The 22,364-nt window shown below is 40.6% G+C and overlaps 1 protein-coding gene across 2 annotated transcripts; it reads left to right on the top strand.

Annotated features, from left to right (window-relative positions):
- Window positions 1–1,666: 1,666 nt before the first annotated feature.
- On the top strand, window positions 1,667–21,144 carry sfpq (splicing factor proline/glutamine-rich). 2 transcript variants are annotated; one of them, XM_079571585.1, is made up of 12 exons: window positions 1,667–2,828; window positions 3,240–3,425; window positions 3,508–3,809; window positions 3,889–3,984; window positions 5,078–5,274; window positions 5,363–5,447; window positions 5,529–5,640; window positions 5,728–5,767; window positions 7,261–7,355; window positions 20,727–20,782; window positions 20,860–20,940; window positions 21,072–21,144. In XM_079571585.1, exons 1-10 carry the CDS (start codon window positions 1,803–1,805, stop codon window positions 20,751–20,753), a joined length of 2,166 nt encoding a protein of 721 aa, XP_079427711.1. In that variant the 5' UTR covers window positions 1,667–1,802; the 3' UTR covers window positions 20,754–20,782; window positions 20,860–20,940; window positions 21,072–21,144. The 2 variants fall into 2 exon arrangements, with proteins under 2 accessions (XP_079427711.1, XP_079427710.1); XM_079571584.1 differs by lacking the exons at window positions 20,727–20,782; window positions 20,860–20,940; window positions 21,072–21,144 and adding an exon at window positions 10,937–12,951.
- Window positions 21,145–22,364: the final 1,220 nt, after the last annotated feature.

The raw sequence follows: 22,364 nt of genomic DNA, 5'->3' as shown, positions 1-22,364 counted from the left end.
ATTCAACTAACTTATGCCCGAACTGGGTGTAAACCATGTCTAAAGAAGAGGTATTACTAAAAAATAAATGACCTGAAGAAGCCCAAGTGTGAGAACCACTGCTCTAGTGTTCCTTTTTATCTCTCATTTAGATACATAATAAAACCCAAACTACTTTGCCCAATTATTCTGCTCGTCCGTGTACCTACCTATCGTATCTCCATTCATTTAGCATGGATTGACTGGCCATTTGTAATATATTGCATGAATTTATCACTAGTTCGGGATGTTATTGCAAATTGCACATCATCGGTCTTGTTACTGTCCCTCCCTTGACGTTGCTCTTGACAAATTCAATCCACTTGGTTTAATTTTGCATGGTCTGCTTCATTTTGAACTTCCTACACCGTCTGCCATACAACCAAACATGTTTCAAATTTAAAAAAACGCAAATATCTTAACGAAACCAGATGTTGGCTTCCTCTTTTGGACATTTACCATAGCTAAACGGGGTCAGATCTCTTGTTAAACGCACTAATAACCACAAATGTTAAAAAGAAATGAATACATAAGGCTATACACTGGGAGGGCTTGCAAACAAAGCTGTTCCAACATTGTAACTGAAGGGTTTAATTTTACAAACTTAAAGACAAAAAAAATGTAATGTTGAACAACTTGTAATCCTTGGACATGCGAGTGTATCTCTGGAAAAGTTGTGAGTGCTTAAAACATTTATCTTATCAGGTGTTTTTTAATTTTCCTTTTTTTGTGAATGACTTTAGTATCTTCATGATTTTCACAACTAATTGTTTTCCTTAAAACTGGTTTTGCGAGTGCTGAATTAAAGAGGAAAGACGTGTTTGATTGTTCACAAATCAATGAATGTCTTGGATCTGGATTCTCTTATGGTTTCTTCTAAATCAATTTTAACCCTCGTGTTAACTTGCAGCTACTTTTTAAATTAATTTTCCTCATCGTCTTGTCGCACCGTAGGCTTCTGTGTTCTCTCTTGGTTTTTGACAATGGTTAAACTTTTTTCTTTTGTTCAATGGATATTTTATTTGCCACTGTGTTGTCATCTCATTCTTCTGTGTGTTTATATGAGCATTGAAACATATTAAGAGGTGCAAGTGTATGTTTGTTGTTTTCCAAACACCTGTATGCGAAATAAATTACCATAAACAAAAGAATGAGTTTATTATTTTAACTTTTCTTTGAATGGCTGTGTGTCAAGAAACAAGGGTCCCATTACTAATGTGTCTTGCATTACACGAAAATCAAAGTTGCATCTAGAGATGAAAGGGCAAAATAGTTCAGGATGTGTAGTGGCTCTTATTTGTTGGGACTCAAAACTAAAATTGGGTGGCAGAGGTTAGATTTGATTTTCAAAATAAAGTACTTGATGAAACTATATTTCTATATTTAAAGACATGTGAATTCAATGAATCATGTGCCGTGTTTTTATTTCTCCCTCGTCTTTTGTTTTATTCATTGATTATATTATAGAAAGTCTAGTGTTGGAAATTAACATGCAGAGCACCCTACGTGCTTTCATCCTCTGATTCTGACCAATGAACAGACAGTTAAAGCGTAGTCACGCCCTTTTTATTCAACAGACCAATGACTGTACAGCGTTGTTCTCTTGTCCCGCCTACTTTGATTCAGAGACCAATGAGCGGTGCGGGGCGGGTCTGTTGTTTGGAGAAAGAAGCAGGAAAAGAGCCGTTGCCAGTCGCCATTTTAGACTCTTGTGTCGAGGTTGTCTCATAGAAGCCTCACGCTTATCTTTTTTTTATTCCGTGTAACTACTAATTAAAGAAACGATGTCTCGATTTTACCATAATCGCGGCGGAATGGGGATGAACAATTTCAATCCCCGTAGAGGCGCTGGGCCTGGAGGTCCAATGCGTGGGGGATACATGGGAAATCAACAATTCAGGAACCACCCGTTTCAGAACCAAAACCAAAATCGACGAAATAACTTCAACAAGCCGGTCAACCAGACCCAACAGAAACCCCAGCAAAGCCCGGCCGCCCCGGCTCCCGGCCCAGCTCTGACCATGAAAGCCCCGGTGAAGGAGGAGAAACCCGTGGAGCAGCCCAAGCAAGCGACCCCTGCCCTTCCCGCTACTCCCAAGATCCCATCACCACCACCGAAGCCGATAGTCACATCACCGCCTCCAAGCCAGCCTAACAAGCCCCAGGAGCAGATCAAGTCCCCACCGGCTAATGTTAATGGTCAACAGCCGAAGCAGGCCCCTCCACCGGGCCCCAAGCCTCCACAGCAGCAAAGCCAGAAACCTCCTCAGCAGTCACCCAAGCCTATTCCGCAAGCTCCAAAACCTATTGCACAAGCTCCCAAACCTATTCCGCAAGCTCCCAAACCTATTCCTCAAGCTCCCAAGCCTGCGCCACAGCAAGCCCCAAGGCCCGCGGCACAGCCGGCCCCCAAGCCTGAGCAAAAAGAGGTAGTGCCACCACAGGCCCCAAGACCCCAACAGCAAGCCCCCAAAACTCCGCAACAGACACCCCCGAAACCCCCACACCAGCAGCTACAGAACCAGCAGCAGGGTCCAAGGCCTGGCGGAGGTAGTCAGCCTGGTCAAAGGCCCCAGCAGAACCAGACCGGCCCAAGACCAGGCCCTCAACAGCAGCAAGGCCATCGACAGGGCCCGAGAGGCGGCCATCAACAGGGCCCGAGAGGCGGCCACCAGCACAACCAGAGAGGCGGCCATCAACAGAACCAGAGGAGTGGGTTTCAGCAGAGACCACCAGCGTCCAGGCCCAGAGAGCAGGAGCAGCCCAAACCGATGGAAACCGAGCAGGATTCGGACAAGGAACGGACCAAGGTTTGAGTTTTTTTGTCGTCCTCATTGTTAGCCACGTTAGCCTTTAGCACAGGGGTGCGTTTGAAATCTCTTTTCTTCATCTCCCGACCGGGCGGTGCTCTGTAGAATCAGGCGATCAGGCCCGTTGGTATTGTTTGCAGGTGAACAAAACGAACAAACGTTTACAATCGACCTGCAAATCCGCCATCTTGTGAAATAAACGCAAGACGGCTTTTCAAACTTATCTTTTAATCACGTGTTTGCATAATACTGTAAAGTCAATCATGTAATGTGTAAAAAATGACTTACACGATGTGCCACGCCTTCGTTAAGCGCAGATCTTATATGTAGGTCACTAGTGCCAGACTGTGGGGGATGGGCGACCTAACAAAGAGCTATTACGAAAGCGTAAAATCTCATCTTTTGTTTTAGATTGACTTCAAGCTCTCCATGCTGCTGAAGCCTGGTGAGAAAGCCTACACTCAGAGATGCCGTCTGTTCGTTGGTAATATGCCCAATGATATCACTGAGGATGAATTCAAGAAAATGTTCTCCAAGTACGGAGAGCCCAGTGAAGTCTTCATCAACAAAGCCAAAGGCTTCGGTTTTATCAGACTGGTAAGCTCAAATTCAATGCCAGTGTCATGTGCCGATTAAGTTGACAGTGATGTAAACCAGGGTTTTGATGCTTTTGTTGTAGGAGTCAAGGGCCCTTGCTGAAATCGCAAAGGCAGAGCTTGATGACATTCTTATTAAAGGAAGGCCCCTGCGTGTGAGGTTTGCCACTCACTCTGCTGCTCTGTCCATAAAGAACTTGTCACCATTTGTTTCCAATGAGCTCCTGGAGGAAGCCTTTTCACAGTTTGGGATGGTCGAGAGGGCCCTGGTTATTGTTGATGACCGTGGGCGCTCCACCGGGAAGGGTATTGTTGAATTTGCATCCAAACCTGCAGCCAGAAAGGCCCTGGACAGATGCAACGATGGAGTTTTCTTACTCACTTCGTATGTATTCCTGTTGCCATTTTGCATCTTTGTACTGCATAGTTTATCCATCATGTTAATCATTGTGTTTAATGTTTAGATCACCTCGTCCCGTTATTGTTGAGCCCCTGGAGCAAGTTGATGATGAGGATGGTCTTCCCGAGAAACTGGCCCAAAAGAACCCAAGATACCAAGTGTAAGTCTTTTTATTTATTTTTTTTTTATTTTTTTTTTTTAAATGTGAAGGTACTTTATTTATGGACTTCAGTTACAGAGACACACAACTTGAAAAGTACAAATCAATGAATTACTGCAACAAACAATAGTCAAGTATAGTATAGTATAGTCAAGTATAAAAAGTGTGTTTGAAATCATTGACTACCAAGAAACATTCCTCCAACTTTCAATTTTTCAGGGTAAAGGATCCAAGAACTTAGGAGTTTAGGAGTGTTTCACAACCCATTTTATTATTCTTTAATGTTTTGTTTTAATGAGACTTTATGATGGTATAGCCCCAATGTGACATATAAAGAATAACAAGTAGTGTAACAAATAACTAGAGTTAGAAATACAATTATTAATATTTTTTTTTTTTTGAAAACTTTATTTAAACATTTTCGGTTTAATACACATACATATCGTGCCAGCCAGTGGCACACATACGCATCCAATTATGTATATAAATACAAGTAAAAACAGACAAAAGCAAGACACAACATCCCAAAAAAAACAAAAACAAAAAAAAAACAAAAACAAACAAAGGCTGCAGTGTGCACATATCTTGCAGACATTGAAGCGATTTTAATGGCTACTCAAAACAGTCAGCCACACAGTCATACATCAGTAAATGGCAAACTCTCTACAAATTCGATGAAGGATGACCATGTTCTATAATATTTACATTGAGACCCTTGCAAACTATATCTTAAATATTCTATCTGCAAACAGGACATTACCTCTCTAACCCAGTGAATGAAAGAGGGGGGGTGTGAATCTTTCCATTTCAGAAGAATTAACCTTCGGGCCAAAAGAGAGCAGAAAGCGACTGCATTAGTTTGGAATGAAGTTATACCTTGTTGGTTCAAAAGAACCCAAGTGTAAGTCTTTGATCAGCCTGCTGTAGTAGTTCATTGTTTTGTGTTACTGCCCCGGTCCAGGAGCAGATGGTGGTGTTTTATCACGTGGGGGTGGCAAAATCAATGGCTTCAGGCTGTGAAAATCAATTGTGTATGGCAGATGTTTGGTCAACTAAAATGCACTGTTAACTGTGAAATCATCTTTTTGTACAGGGAGAGGGAAAAGCCACCCCGCTTTGCTCACCCCAACTCTTTTGAATATGAATACTCCAAGCGTTGGAAGTCCCTGGATGAGATGGAGAAGCAGCAGAGACAACAGGTGGAGAAAAACATGCATGAAGCTCGTGAGAAACTGGAAAGTGAGATGGAGGACGCTTACCACGAGCACCAGGCGAATATGCTCAGACAAGGTACATTTAGTGGTTTGATATAGATTGTTCCACCAAATAAGGTTAGGAAGGAATGTTTTTTTTTTACTGACTTTGTGTTTCCATGAAGATTTACTGAGGAGACAGGAGGAGCTGAGGCGCATGGAGGAGATGCACAGTCAGGAAATGCAAAAGCGCAAGGAGATGCAGCTCAGGTATTCTTGCTTTCATGTTTTTATTTATGTGGCTGTGCTCTTTGTGTGGAGACTTATCTAAATACTGTTTTGCGGTGACAGACAAGAGGAAGAGCGCCGCAGACGTGAGGAGGAGATGATCCGCAAGAGGGAGATAGAGGAGCAGCTGCGTCGTCAGCGCGACGAGAGCTACAGAATGGGAAACTTCATGGATGTGAGAATTGTTTTTACAGAGTTTTTTTTGTCCAGAAATGTTATCTGTGAGATTTTTAATGTATGATTGCTTTTGTTTCAGAGAGAGAGAGAAAGGGAGCTGAGGCTGAGTTCTGGTGGCATGGGAGGTGAGTAGTAATAAAGCATATACTGTCATGTTGTGGTGAATCATTTTAACTTTTTACTGGCATGATGAAGCTTTACTCTGCTAGTTGTTTTGGGGTTTGAAAATTATTCAGCTTCTTCTATTCAGATTTGTTATTTGCATGAAAATGTTATCCAGTGTGGTGTCAAGTCCTATACATTTTTCTTTTCATTTTTATGAGGTAGAGTCTCCAGCACAACTTTCTCTCTAGTGACACGGGTAGAACGTTTTTCTTTTTCTAAGTCGCGCACACAAACCAACAGGCCCGAGAGTTTTGAGTGTGTCGTTATGACAGATGGCTGTCAATCATTTTGAACGTTTGCTGCTGCCAGACTAAAAAAACAGAATTGCAATGGCCCAGCTTTGTACCTAGAGAGCGACTAAACTCGTTATCATAATAAAATTTCAAACAATTTTGATACTGGGAGGAAAAAAACCCTATACCAATTTCAATACCACAGCAAAAAACAAATCCCCCTTTAAATATATACTGTATTTGCTTGTCATTGTGCTTAAATTATGCTAGGTTATATAATTCATGTGATGGTCATTGGCTATATTCAGTCCTGTAAATAGTTTATATTGTCAAACTGTCTGTTTCTGCCTTCATGAATAGTGTATAATATCTATTTTATGCATGCCCTTGTAGTTTATTTAGATGTCGACCGATTTGTCTGCAGGCCTATATTTAGGTATTTTGCAATATCGGCCGATCTAGTGCCAATAAAAGCTGATATCTCCGGGATCTAAAGTGATAGCCTTCCCATTGGATTTGCATTGGAAAGAGTAAAGTCAAGGCTTTAAAATGAGTCCTCTGACAACATCCTCGGCCTCAAGTGAACTGAGAAACATGCAGCGAAAATGGTAGTTTTAACCTTTGTAATTGTATTTTTGATCGCTGCACAAAATGCTAGTATGCTAATGCTAGCGGCAGCTATTCAAGACTGGGACAGAAAATGATAGAATCACCTAAAGTAATAAAATAAAATGGGCCACGGCTGGAGAGGCCAAGTATGTTTTTACAGGATTATAGAGCACATCAGCATTGGCCAATAAAAATCCCCCAAAATCCGCATTGGCCTTAGAAAAATCCGTATCGGTTGACCTCTAGTTTTATTAGGTTACTATCTATCTCTACCAAGTTTTATGTTTCGTGTTGCATGTTTGCACCAAATTCATAGTTTGTGAACCTGCTCACTGACAATGGCAATAAAACCAACTCTGATTCTAATACTTTTAGTAGATACTACTCTAATACTATTAGTATCAATGCTCAATGAATATTAGGGTCAATACAACCCTAGACAAGACAAGTTTCATTTTTGGAGGAGTGCATAGACATGCTCTGAAGAAAGAACAATCTTACAAACTGCAGCACCTCGCTCTGGTACTCGCACTCTTAAAAATAATGGACCGTCTGGAGCCTGGATAAATTTTTTGCTTGTGAATAGTAACCTGGGTTCCTCTTCTGTACAGAGATGGCCTATGCCACACCCAATCCGAAGTTCGGCATGGGCTTTGAAGGGCAGCAGGGAATGGGCGGATCCCCCGGCCTTATGAACAACGAAATGGTAAAGTATCCCCTTTTTGGGAAAATCATTAGTTTTTAGATTGTTGATCTGCACAGAAGTCATGTGGATTATGGATTTGTCATTGCTGCGGATTGTGGGTTTTGAAGCCGATGAGAAATGTTCAATTTTTAAGTAATCTGAGACAAATGCTGGCCGAAACCCCCCAAAGTCACGTTCTTGCTAATCCTAATAAATCAAGCCAACGACCTTCAGCCTGTACTAAAACTTCTGACTCTACTGTGTGTCCTAAAGCTGAATACTGCTCACTCGGTATTGTATCTTGTAGTAGGCTGCAGTTGCAAGCCCTGTCTGAGGTGAGCGGGACAGGCACCTTTTTCGAGGCATGTGTTTTAAGTGACTCTGGGCTCACACATATCTCTGGTTTTACTCCGCTCATGGATTTTATGACCCTTTTTTTGTACTTGAAGTAAAAATGTCTAGAAGTGTAACTTTTGTTAGGACTGGCTTACTGCATGACTAATAAATCATGCGTTTTTGTACTGCAGCAGCACAGCTTTAGTGCAGGTTGATGAAAGTGGCTTTTTCTGATTTTAAACAAGGACTGACTGATGGGGAAGGTACAGCCTCTTGTGAAAAAGTATTGGCCTGTCGAGAGACTTATCATCTGCCTATCATGACCAACAAAAATAGTTTTGATCCTGACACTAATGCAGATAACGACATACTGGCTAATATTAATTTTCATTGGTCAGGAACAGTGGCTTTTGATCACCTAAATCAAATAACTTAAGTAATTGTATTGGCTCTAGTTCTGCCCATACAAAGCTAACCTCTCCATTTGTGATGTGATATCGGATTTTGCAGGTGACCAATACTGTATTGTGCGTGTGTGTACAGACATATATCAATTGAGGTCTGTTTTTTGTTTTATTTATTGGCTGACAAGTAACACCCACATGACAATGGGCCATTATTACAGGGTCACTCATTTTCTCGTGTGTAGTGTATATATTTCAGCCACTTGGAGGTTTAATTTTGTATTTTTTTTTTATCTGAAGCTTATTTTAATCAAGGCAGCCATTTCTTTGTCGTATTTCTTCAGGTCTGCTTTTGACTGTTTCATATCCATTTTTACTTACTTAGGTTTTTGTTGCTACTTTGCCACAATTTTTTTTTGCAAAGCTTGTAAACAAGCTACAACAGTTTATTTGTGGCACGAAAAAAGGTGCAAACTTGGGGTGGGACGAAATACAATATCACTAATCGCCTTATTCTCATTGCGATTAGCGATAAACCAAACGCCGCAATTAGCTACGCGATATGATGTTGACAAAGTTCTGCTTTCACTCTCATGGTTTTACAGCAACGGAAGCATTAGCCACATATCTGTGGGTCTACAGCCTGTAGATCGTGAAAGACTTTCTAGATTTCTTTATCGCTACATTTTGAGTCAAATTTTGATTGCTGTCTTGGTGAAACATAATATACATCAAGTCACATACAAGCATCCATTTTTCTTATGTTTTTAAAGTAGAGACGCACCGATCCAATACTGGTCCTGGATATCTGAGTCTATCCTGCCAAAACAGTACCATATTGGGTATTGATTCCAAATATCCGATACTGAACCGATGCTCATTTTGGCGCTCACCGTTTTAAAAACCCAACTTTCACAATCTAAATCTAAGTGAATATTGGCTGTACTATTTTTTTTAAAGTTTAGAACCTGGACATTTCAATCACTGAGTTAGTTTTAACCATAGACTGTAAAATTAAGTAGATTGGGGGCACGTGACTTCCCCCATTGCTTTCAGCACGGGCTAACGGAAGCTTGTTCATGGCAGCGATTTGAGTGTTTTTGAAGCCAACGCCATCTTGTAGAATAGGGCAAAAATAAAGGATCAAATTGGATGAAGTTGCACATTTTAAGAAAAACACGTGGAGGTAAGAATGCCACGCCTGTGTTTCATTCATGACTTCAAGACTAGCAGCCTGGTTTCGGACATGGGGAGCTTGTCCGGACTCCATCATGCGCAGGGAGGCAAGGCTGGGAACCACTGATCTACTGTAATAAAGGCCAAGTGTTTGTATTATAATTCTAAAATGCTGTTAAACTCGAATAGCGGATCTAAGCTATTTATAATGCGCTGAATCGGATCACTTCATGTTGTGAATTGTTTATATTAATGCAAAGCATCAGTTGGTATCGGGTATTGGTAGATACTCAAAACACCAGTATTGGCATTGGTAGAAAAAAAGCTGGATCGGTGCGTCTTTAGTTGAAAGTGTTTGTAACTCTGCACTATTTGCAAGCATTTAAGTAAGCAATAATGCAAAACGGAATTACCCATAAGTAATTATCATAATGTTAATCACAATTCTTTTGCCCAAGATAATACTGTTAGGCAAAGTTTCGAAATCCTCCCATGCATAGGGTCAACATTGTAGTTTCGCGGTTGTCTACGTTTCTGATTGCCTGATTCAATCAGTAATGGGTTGAGGCTGCAAGCTTCCATCTTCATGGAGCTTTTATAGCACTGGAGGAGTGAATGTCCCAGGGCTTGTACAACTATAATGTTCTTTCACTCATGGACCAACTGGGTCCTGCACTTTGTGCGGCCATTGATTCAGAGTCAAACTCTGGGGGTCACAAAAATAATAGTTGTCACGTGACATTCCTGGAGTGGTAAACATTGTAGTGCCATGGTAGCACTTGCTTGGTAGGGTGATGGATTAATGTTCCTGCGGTGTTTTAGGCACTGATTTCTCAAGTTATCAAAGTCTGAACATAGCTGTGTGGACTGCTGCATAATATATTTGCCTAAAGACGCCTTAAGTGTGCGGAAAGGCACCTCGGCAGAGCAAACGGACTACATTGTTTTGAGACATCAGTTGTTCATCTCCACACAGCAAAAACTAAAAAAAACTTTTGTACTGGGCTTTATGGTAACATAATGTACAAGTGGACATAAGTTCTACAACTCAAGGCATTATGGTAAGAAACATCTGTTGCCAAACAGTGCTACCATGGCCCAGAACGAGACAGTGTCTTAGATGCTGACACCCCAATAGGCTAAAACTATGGTTTTATAAAATAAATCATTGTGGATGAAGTATAACTGGATTTGACATTCACAAGTGATAGCAACACTTTTGAAAACTTCTCCTGTAGGCTCCTTTGCTTTAGTTTACCGTGTATAAAAGACAATGGGATTTCAAGTTCGAATACTAAACATTTTCTTGATTTTCCAAAAACGCCACACTGTTATCCTATTTGGCTCTGAACATCATGGTTTTGATTTTTAACATTATTTATATATTTTCCTACAAATGTCACTTACTGTAATCTGACGTCTCGAGCTACATTGAGTTGTAGTATACACTGGAGAGGCCGCAGCCTGCTGTGGCCATGACTAACGGTAGCATTACCCTCTTCTCTTCCCGTATGTTGCCTGTGGCGCCTGTGGACCTTCATTTTGGATCGTTTCCTCGGATGTGTCTCCTGCTGATTATTATGATTTGATCTAATAATCGCCTCCGCTGATGCTAAATCCTCACGGACATGAACTGTTCACTCATGCACGGCCCCATACTTGCCCCTTTTATGCTCCACTCCACAGCGTAGCGAACGCTTTCCACCGAGCGGCGCACGGGGAATGGGTCCTGGTAACAGTGGGTACAGCCGGGTCCGTGAAGAGTTTGATGGTCCCGCTAAGAAACCCCGATTTTAAACCCCTTTGCTCGTAGCAGCACTCTTTGTATAGAATCTTCTGAATAAATATGTCGTCATTTTTGTATTTAAGTTCAAGTGTTGCAGCATTTTAGCGCTACATTTACTCCTTTAATGACCAAGGTCAGTTTATTTTTATTTTGAATTGTCAGTAGTATAAAAGATCACATCATGTGATCAGTAGTTCTCTATGACCCATGTATAATTTTCTCAAATGTATTATGCTCTGTGAGTCGTCGTGACTGTTTAAACTTTATATGGCTGTGTTTGTGCCATCACATTTGGAGTCAAAGCATGTGATATAATAAACAACATTGGTTCTATGAGGAAATCTTACACTTTTATTTATACAAACAAGCTAATTGAGCCAAGTTAAAATTGATTACTACAACAAAGCACAACACTGAGGTGCATTTCCACATGGTTGGTACAATGTGGGTCCAATGGGGCCATTGCCTTTCAAATACCAGCAGAATTTCAAACTAAAAGTTGTGTTTAGTCTACTGCTGTCCGCACTGGAGAGGTACACTTTATATTTTACACTGCTCCAGGCGAGAACTTGCTCTTGAAAATGTTATTGCACCACCAGTGTCTAAAACAAAGCTGCTCACGCTGAGTAAATGTGTGAAGCTCATCATTCCTGTGCTGAGACGGCCCATACGGTACCACTCCAGTGGAAATACGTCTTTCGTCACTTCTGTAATTCATTTTGCTCATATTACATAAATTGGCACTAGTCCATTTACCTATTAAAGATTGTTTTAGATCTGTGATTACCAATCATAGCAAAGTAATGTAGTTATTGTTCTATACTAAAGAGTGTCATCAACCTTAAGGTATTAGCAGAGGCTGTTTTTTGACCACTTAAAGGAAATGCTTAACTCTATTTGCAGAAACGGCTTTAATCTGTAAGAGTGTAAGCTGTGCTTCTCTGAATGTGGTCACAAAGTGATTGAATGCCGTTGTAGATGCCTCAGTGCAATTTTTATCTTCCTTTCTGATGAATAGTGCAAACTCTGTATTGAGTTTGTAATAGTTTCAACAAACATTCCCCTAGAATCAGTAGATCACATGGGCTGCATCAGCCACGTGGAAAAAAAATTGTTGACCTCTTGCACAGGTGTTTGGTTCATATGCTGAAAAGAAATATAGGTTCACAGAGGCAGTGATAAATATGTGACACATTTTTATTTTTTATATTTGGTACATGGTCTATAATGACATTCTACCAAGAGACCTTTGTGCCTCTCAATGGAGCCGTGTTGCAGTAACAGTCTGTTGCTGATTGAGCTCTTGCAGCGGACCAGCACATTCTGGAGAGAGCCGGAGGGAAGGTCCAGAATAGTCCGTTTTGGAGAGCATACTCATCTCGGACACCGCAGTCAAACCAGCTTCTCCCTTACAACATGACTTGCCTTCCTGATGATCTTATTGAGGGTGCTGCCCCAGCAAACGGTACATGATGCCGCTTGTACAATATCCAGATGCCACTTGTACAATATCCAGATGATTGAAGGACCTCAGCTGCCTTTGGAAGTAGAGACTGCTTTGCCCCTTCCTGTCGAACTTGTCCATTCTCTTGCTCAAGTCCAGTTTATTTCCCAAGTATAGTGCTAGGTGCTTGAACTCCACAACCTCCACGCCGGCCCCCTGGATGGATGTGGCGGCCACAGCAGCGTTGGTGCTCCTCAGGCCCACTACCAGTTCTCTGGTCTTTGGCATTTGAAGTGAAAGGAACCACATTCTGCTCAATTTGACAAAGTTGTGCACCACAGTTCTGTACTCCAACCACTGCAGAGTCATCAGAGAACTTATCAAGATGGCAGAATTCAGAGCAGTAGTTGAAATCTGTGGTGTAGGTGAAGAGGAATGGAGAGAGTACAGCCCCTTGAGATGCCCCGGTGTTGCTGACTGATTTATTCTCTTACCGAGTTTAAGATTATTTGTTTTTACCATCTCCTACTTCAGCCATCCAACTACCAGATCAATCAGAAATCCCTCTATATAGTCTGGTCGCTCTTCTTCCTTTGGGTCAATTGGAAATAAGTAATTGAGAAAAATGAAGGACATACAAAAACATAACCTGAATGGCCCTCTGTTGGCCTTTTTGACAATTTGACTGGCACCAGTGGAGGAATGATTAAAAAAACCTTTAGCATCAATACGCCATGGTTGAGGAAAAGCAAACTACTCCCCTTTTGAAGATACAACATATTCATGTTGTGCTTTACAAACTCTGAAGCCCTCACATTGATTTGCAAATTAAGAACTCGACAGCTTTCGTTAACTGGAGCCACACTTTTCTTTGGCTGGTTCTTTTCTGAGGCACCTGTCGATGCTCTCAAAGATAAAACACTTATTTCTCAATCAACAGAGACTAAGATATGCCATGACGGTCTATTTGTCATTGTACAACCATTCAACAAAACTGTGTTCAGGTGTTAATCCTGCACAATAATTAGTGGTTTCTTTGTGCTTTTGTGGCATTGGACACAGTTTTCTATCGTTGTTAAAAATCCGCAATGGCTGTATTTTATTTGTTAAAGTGACAACAATAGGCCATGGCCATGCCCATTTTATTATAGGACTAACTTCCTTCACTTTTATATTTGGCCACTGATTGAATATTTTCGAGTTTGTTCACTCACAAATACATCAACATTATTAAAAAAAAACATCAAATGGAAAACGAGTTGAGTTGCCACAGCAGACCACGGTCTACAACAAATCACTTGGGCATCAAAGGATCCTGTCTCACTACGAGCCGTGAGCTCTGAGCAAAGACAATGTGGTAGGTGAAGTCAAGGCATACAGTAAGTCAAAGATCCTTCTGTATTTTCATTGTTTGGTATTAAAGGCATACTGTGAGAGATTTTACAGGGGCTTGTTACTGAGCATAACCTTTTTTGTAAGTATTTCGCCTATGTTCTTAAGTTAAAGTTCAATCGTGAGTTACATGCTCGCTTCAAGATAAATGGGGCTTTCAAAAAAAGACTATTCCAAAGAAATGACACTGTCCTCAGCTATAAGCTGTGCACACTTGTTTTCAATGGTTTCATGGTTTTCCCCATTAAAGGCTTATTTATAAGTTTCCTTTCTGCTGTGATGAGCCTTAATTTGCTTGTTGCATTAAAACACTATGCTAGTTTCTCAACCCTAAACTTATGAATGCCAGTTTCCTGTTCCATTCTTGACCAACCCGGCAGTGTCTGACTGTATGAACGGGAAAATGTCCTCCAGCAAGTTATTTACATCCTACAATACATATTGGATACATTTTTGTCTGTGGTTGGTTATCCACAAATATTACGGGTTCTCTTGTCCAATGTGTGAAAAACTATTAGTGAGTCTATGATTGTGTTTGTAAGTTCGGGGTAGCAGAAGTAGCATAGCATTTTCATGCAATTTGCCAAAAGGAGACACTGATCAATTATATAAAGAAAAAAAAAATATTGGCCCATGTGCCTATAAACACAATGCCTGGCATGCAGATTTAACTGCAGTCTGTGTGAAACTTCAAAGTTTTACTATTTAAACTGTACTTTTATTTGCTGTAAATTTATTTGTTTCATTCGTAGTTTTTTCAGTGCAAGTCCTCAGTCCTCATAGTATGTTTTTAAGCATCAACTTAATGTTTAATTATTTAACGTACTTGGGTCTGGGTGGGTCTCAAGTTATGTTTTGCTCCTTCAATATGACTTCTGGGTCTCACTGAGCGTTTGTGTTGCATGGCACTGTCAGTCGGACTTCTAAACTGCAGCTTTTTTCACTGTAGTTTGTCTTTGAACATCTTAGATGACCAAAGGATGACTGCAGACCACAGGGCAAGAATGGTTAAGATCTGCATATGTTGCATATATGTACCACTTTCTTTTTACAGGATCTTCTTTGACGTCCCATCAAACAGTAACAACGCATCTGTAAAGTCTAACTTTAGTAGTCGGCTCCGTTGGGTTTTACCCGAACACTAATCGAGCTATAGTGACCAGGACAGGGCTATTTGGACCCTTACAGCCCATGATCTAAGGAGACGCACAACCACTTGTCTAGTACATGGGATTTTTTCATTAGTTTTTTGAACAGACCTGTTCAATGTTATGACTCCACATATGCTGTTGAATCCTGAACGATTTTTTTAAGTCCGCACGCCTCGACCAGCCTCTTTTTTATTATTTCAGTGCACAAATTACCTTCAGCGTAATCGATGGAATACCGGAGTCCTATCCATGTTTTGGCCAAACCTATGGGACTTGAGCTTTCTATTTTTCAGTCTTCAATGAGAGTAGAGTTTTTTTTTTTTATTAAGAAATTCCCAAGGTTCAAATTATCTGGAAAAAGCTGAGCGGTGACTCACTTCCAATGAGTTGACTTTACTATGGCCTGGACTGTGAGAAGTACTGTGACTTGAGTGACTTGGACTTAAAGCTGTAAATAGTTAATCACTATAGCACTGCAGCTATAGCAAGTCTTGGTTTGATGATTAGCTTTGTAATATAATCCATTCTTAACTACCTATTACCCATTAAGTTTGCGAAAATGTCTAGTATCCTTTTGCATTGGCATTAATGCATATTTAGTCCACATGCCTTACTGAGATTACAGAAGTAATTGTCAACCAATTGTAATCTGTTATTTTGATTTTTGATAAACCAAAGCAATGCCAGGGAAGAGGCTTTATTAGCCAGAGCTAGAAGTTAATTGTTAAACCCTGTTTGACAGTATATTTAGACAAAATGACAAAGTCCTCAAGCGACTTCAGAGTTTCTCTTGGTGATAACTTTATATCCTATGCCTTTCGCAATCCAATAATTAAATGTAAAAATAGGTATTATTAAACTTATCAATTGGTGAAATAGTTGCAGTCCTACATGTGATTGTTCTCATTAAAACAATGTAGTTTCATCCAGTCCAATTCAAACTTCTAACATTAAACTGGACTAAACATTTAGAAAAAGCAACTGTTTCACTCCCCATCTAGGGGGCATCGTCATGCCGGGCTTGGTGGAGCTCCCTAGTTGGCGTTTTTTAAATGTAAGTCCAGTTAAGTTTTAAATGTTACAAGTTTGTCTAAACACTTCCCCATTTCACTGAAATAAAGCGTTTTGTTTAGACGGTGGTTTGGTCTCATTCCATAGTACATAATTAACACTTTAACCATAAATATTTCTGAAGCTATTTTGAATATGTCCTGATTATTAATAGCAGTATTGATTGTATTTGAGAGCCACTAAACTCGAGGGGCATTCTCAAAACATTAAATGTAATGTTTGTGTGTTGGTTGTGTGTACTTTTGTTTTTCTTTAACAGGTTTGAGCGTCTTAAACGTGGTGGAGGAACTCTAAATCTGTCAGTGGTAAACATTTAGTCACTTTGAAAACCTTTTGAATAGCCGGCAGTTGAACTACACGACATTTTAGCATGTCTGAAATATCTTATACATTTAGCTGGTTTTAACTCTAAGTGCCAGGATGTGCATAAAAACAAAAGTGACTGCAAAGACCTGGTTGACATGGATCTTAATGAGCTCATGTAGAACTTTGAAATACATCGTTTGTGATGAAAATGTCCCAATAAGTCCCTGTTGCTGTGAGTACTTGGAATTGTAACTGAATTACCCAGTCAATCTTCAGCAGTGTGCTCCATTTCTGAGACATTTTGACAAAAAACCCTTTTCCACTGGTACCCACTCACCCCTGCAAGGCTTAAACATGTTTCCACTCGTTTCATGAGCTGAGCTGACACTAGAATGTGACTGCAGCCTGCTGAATCAGCAGAAGTCTGACGCCACACTACACCCCAGTAAGCAATACCAACAGGCATAACTTTACATACTTCATTGGCTTGTATCTTATCTGCAGATTGGCATCACAGTCTTGACCTTGCAGCCTACTGCCTTCTGTTTTTCCTTATTAAGGTGTTAAATTACAATATAATGCCATTGATCCAGCAGCTGTTGCATGTTTAGCACCCACTTAGATGATGTTGACCACATTTTAAATGATGGAAAACTGGATACACAAGAGTAAAGTAGTGCTTGAGCGAGCAGTGGCGCTTAATACTGAGGAGGTACTTGTGGAAAAGTAGTAGCTGCTGATTTTTAACATCCACTGACCCAAGAGGACCCTAGAGCATGTTTATGGATGGACCTTTAGGAAAACTGTATTCGAACGTCTTCATACTCATGTGTAATAACCTTGTAACTGGAAAAGGGAGCTTTCTTAAGCTCTGTATTTTACTGACTTTTTTTCCCCCCCTAATTCTTCTTGTGACCTCTAGAACTGTCCGCTGATACCAGTCACACCTTTGGTGCCATGACTTTGCTCTTGCTGACGACAGAACTTCATAGTTCAATGTTGATGGGCCCAAATATAGCATTGACATTAACAATGAACCTGGCTGAAACATCTGAATATTGACATTTATGCATTTCCACCATACATTTCCCAATGGCATCATACGCCATGTGTCGACTGGATGTAAGAAACATAGCTGCTGCCTCCTAGACTACAAGACCCTCCTTTTTCTATTATCGTTTAATGAATTTGACTTATACCTTAATCAATTTTTTAAAAAGTAAAAATAATCCACCCCTTTAGCATCTGCACACATACCCCAACACCTTCTCACCCACACTCATTCCTGCATACACTGCAACGGATGTGCACAGTAAGCACTGCCTCGTTATGTGTAAGATGCATTCAATAAATCAGTCAAAAACAAAAAAAAACACCATGGCATTGTATAAAAAATGGTCGTGCCATTAATGAATGGTGCTCATCTAGAGATTTTGTTTAACCTTTAGCATAGAAGGCCCTTCTATAATCTGTAATAAAAACATTATTCCTTAGCCTGACCCACTCTTAAGTGCTCACTGTTTATCACTGTTGTGCTTACAGTGATAAGTTATAGAGCCAATAGTTTCACTCAGGGCGCCCTGGACACTCTTTGCTATTGTCTTGCGGCCTTATTTTCATCAGAGATCCAAAACCTCCCATGCCTTTGCCATTTTTAAATGTTGAAAAGGGTCTTTCTTCACTGGCTTTGGACTCTCAGATTCAGTCCTAAGCACTTTACTGTGAGCGTGAATGGTGTGCTGTGCTGTGTGCTGTGTTCGTAAAGCTGTAGCTGTCCCAGTCTGCAGTAGAAGTCAGTGGACAGTAAACACCAGAGGTATTTGACAGAGCAGCAGACCATGAAAGGTAAGTCTACACTCTACACACGAAGATAAAACTTTTTGGGGATTTGTGCTTTGAAAATGTCAGGGGTGACACAGGGCGTCTGGCGTCACACTCATGAAGAATGGCATCACAGTGCAGATTGTTGTGGATGTGCTCTATAGTGGTATTGTCTGTGGTTGTAGCACCTGGTCTCATCTGTTTTTCTGGTTGAGTGAATTTCCTCGAGCGCCGTCTGCCCGGGCAATGCGGAAGCTGGACCGTGTCCTTGTACCTGTTTTTAACGCCTGCTTTTGTCCTGCGTGAAAAAACATTTGATCTGTGGGTTGATTCCGTGATCACTTCACTCTTAAAACACAGCTGTTCATACAATTATACAGTATATTTAAGTAAAGTGATTCCAGCTGATGAACGATCAAGTCATAAACATTTCTCCAGAGGCTGTGGCTGCATCGATGGGCAGTGGGACTTTATTTTTGAAAATTCAAAGCGTGTACATTAAATACAGAAAATGTAAAGAAATAGACATTTGTGTTTGTGTGCAGTGGTCATTCACACCGGATGGGTGGGGCTACAGCACATTAGGCAGAGCCGCTGTTCAGTGCTCAGCATTGACCCATTTCTGACCATTTTTTAGGTGTATTAAAGATACAGTTGCTATTACATAGATACAAGATGCAAAGATTAGTTATGACCAGAATAATACAAGATGAAAAATTATGCTGTCCATAATAAACGAGTTCAACGAGATTATCAGTTTAAACACTTTATGGAATTTTTTATTTTTTGTTTGTCCTTTTATTTATCCAGGATAAAACTCATTGACATTAAAAATCTCTTTCAAGAGTGTCCTGGCCAAGATGCAGGGGAACAAGTTTACGCACACGACAAAATTGAAAACAAACAAAAGCACATTATCTTAACCATTGAGCATCTTTTTTTTATTTATTCCGTTACCGCTTCCTTTGGAGGTGCAGCCGGATCCTCCTTGGTGCAATAGTTGATGCTTCATGTTTTCGTTGTCCTCAGTCGCCCAACCATTCTCAGTTTATTGCGCTGCTCGACGAGTCTTTATGGGGGTTCTTGTTTGAGTATCAGTGACTTCATTCTGATTTTTTTAACTTCTTTTTCACCTTGTAGCAGTTTTATCAACACAACCGTTCTGAACTATCAACAATATCCTGATAATCTAATGGTTTCACTTGTGCTGTATGTGAGTACTGTATGTTCACTTTTTTGTTTGACCCTTTATAGAACTGCTGTAAATCATTCACCTTAAATTTCTGTGAATGTAAAATATAGGTTTGGTCAGTAATGACCTGAGAGGATTAATGAATACATTATATAACTACTAGTTTGTGTTTGAACCACCCTTTCACCTCATAGTTCAATATCAAACCAATGCTTAGTCATGTTACAACCATCCTCCGGTAGATCTCATCTAATTGTGTTGCATGTTTTCAAATGTAGCGGTGTAGTTGTGTTTGAGACATTTTTGCTAAATAGCTTTTGGTGCAGCTTTTGAAAGACCGCACACACCTTTGTATTAATGAATCACTCCTGTTGCATGGACAGCACCCCCTGCTGTCACAGTTCAGTATTCAAAGTTGATCGAACGAATGCACAGGACTATAAACTATAAAAGGCCTCACAATAATCGCGGCGCTCACAGACCTTCAGCTCATTTGTGGTTTTTAAGATATCACCACTGGCCTTCAAAAAACAAAAAAAACAAAAACACTGGTTGACTTTTAATTCAGCAACATTTGAAGAATATAGTGACAACTTCAGTGAGAAAGCAGCATTGCTCTTTGTAAAAAGCTGACCTCAGCTTTGGTAATAATCGAGCCATGAATATGCGGCACAACAACATTGCTTTAGTCCAGAGACCAGGACGGTTTTTGGCAAATGGCTGTTTCTTATTTTGTCACCTGGGGGTCACGTTGACTCATTTTTGGCAATGGGCTATTTTTGTATTAAACTATTGTCCAACGTCTTTACACATTTCACTTCACTGGCAGTGTTTTAGTGTATGCCACAGATTGTCACGGTTTGTATGAAGTTTATATTTGAGGAGGAACCAAGTCTGAAGCTGTGAAGTATTAGTCTGCACTGTGACCCATTCAGAAAACGAACTCCTCATCTGATAAACTCCACTCTGATCGACTCGGATGAACCCGGCTCTGGTACAGTCGTCCTCTTGAGTGTGGTGCCAAACGACCCTTCTGAACGCGCTGCTGCAGTTTTGAGTGGACTCCGGTTACTGTGCATAATATGGAGGCGGCTGTTGGTTGTTTGCTGCGCCTTTTTGTTGAAACGTGCCTTTGCCATTTTTGATAGTTTTTGGTTTAAAAACTCACTACTGGGTATTTTTAGATATTGTACATTTACACATAGTGGAAAAACACACACTTAAAGCATTACAAGCACGTTCAACAGATTCAAGAAGCTGAAGACTGACACCCGCGTCACTGCTCGGCCCTCATTGAGTGTTTCTCGTTTTAGGAGCCTCGACCGAGTGACGGAGGCTGAGGAACAACGGGACGTTTGCTTTGAGATTGGTGAGGATCCTAAAGAAGTGCCACATGTGTGTTTTTAAAAGTACAATTTAAACTAAATAGCTTTCACTTGTTTCTAGTTGAAAAGTAAACTGAATCCTGTGGACCTGGTGTGGCAGACCAGATGCCAGTCGTGTCAGATGCAAGGATGCCTTTTGGGTAAGAAACTTTAACATTTTTATTGGAATATTTGATCAGCTTTTACCATGGGAGAAACCAATGACTCCACTTTGCCTATAAAAGTAAAAAGACACGTTTCTAAATATTTCCCTGATTTGATTTTTTGGCATTTTCAGAAGGCGCAGTACCTGGACATGACCAGCAGAGGACACGCAGCTGGCGCAGAAGACAGGAGGCAATGCTTTCTCTAGTGTTAAATGTAACTTAGAGAAGTACAAGACAATAAAAACGTATCTAAATCCATTTTCAAGAATCTGCTTCCTTTTCATTATGAATTATGACATAATACATGAAAACTGCGACTCTTAAACTGCTTAAAACAAACTCTCAATGTTTAAACGGAGCTTTCCCCACATCCTGCCAGCCGAGTCTCGTGTCTGGCTCCTTTAGACTGGCGCAATTATAACTAAGGGCAAAAGGTGCAATGTTTCCACTGCTGAAGCGGGTCGTTTGCTCCGCGCTGGCTGTGAGCTCTGGACTGAGGCCAGAGGCGACAGGACGGGCCCGATGTGGGTCAGTTTCCCAGCCCGTTCACCTAGACTGCACCTGGACCAGACACAAGACTGGAACAAGAACTCAAGGGGAAATGGATTGGAGATTTTGAAGATTTTAGGATTTTTTGGGTCATATTTGTTTAGGTAGTTATTTTAAGTGCATTTGACTAGTTGCCATTTTGGTTTAAGTTAGTACAAATATAAAGATGTTTCTGATCTGACTTCCTCTTGGGACAATATAGACCTGTCAATATCAACATACTGTACATAAGGGCCATGAGAAGGTGCTAGTTCCCTTTTTTACTGCATTTTAGAAAACCTGAATGGCCCATGGATAAACATTTTAGCAGATCCTACATCAAGAATCAAAACAAAAGCTTCGGCCAGTTGGATTGCTCAAATTTTGCTTAAATGGTTTAAAAATCCACCTCTTCATGCGAACTTGACTTTACATAAACACCGTGTAGTCGACTGTTGTATAAGCCTCTGGGAGCCTTCAGTCTGCATTATTTAGCACGATACTTATGTCTTCATTTGTCACACAGGACGACCTCACCGCACAGGGCAGAGAGAAGCCAAAACAAGCACAGGGTTATTCAAATAGTCGACTTTAAAATGCTCATGACCTTGAGGGGCCAGAGGATGCGCTCCTTGTTTCCCACTTCCATTTTAGGAGCACACAAGCATGGACTTAATGCTCATTTGAAAGCTCAGACCCTCATACAATCTGGGAACCTTAAGTGTGGGGCAACTTCTACATTTTACACAGATTGGACATTTAATAAAGTTGAAATAGTTCCATATTAACTACAACAGAAATCCAACCCTTGAATGAACCAACTAAGGAAGGGAAAGGTTAATTTATTGGAGAAAATAAAATGCAAAACACTGGCTTGTTTCCAGTGGTGGAA

Source organism: Gobius niger, assembly GCF_951799975.1.
Source record: "Gobius niger genome assembly, chromosome: 14".
NCBI classification, from domain to species: domain Eukaryota; kingdom Metazoa; phylum Chordata; class Actinopteri; order Gobiiformes; family Gobiidae; genus Gobius; species Gobius niger.
Note: the sequence above shows the minus strand (reverse complement) of the source record. Positions and strands in the feature narration are given on the sequence as shown.

Coding starts and splice junctions, on each gene's coding strand:
- sfpq (XM_079571584.1), top strand. CDS start 1,803: ATGTCTCGATTTTACCATAATCGCGGCGGAATGGGGATGAACAATTTC. Junction 2,829..3,239: donor CGGACAAGGAACGGACCAAG/GTTTGAGTTTTT, acceptor CTTTTGTTTTAG/ATTGACTTCAAGCTCTCCAT. Junction 5,275..5,362: donor GGCGAATATGCTCAGACAAG/GTACATTTAGTG, acceptor GTTTCCATGAAG/ATTTACTGAGGAGACAGGAG.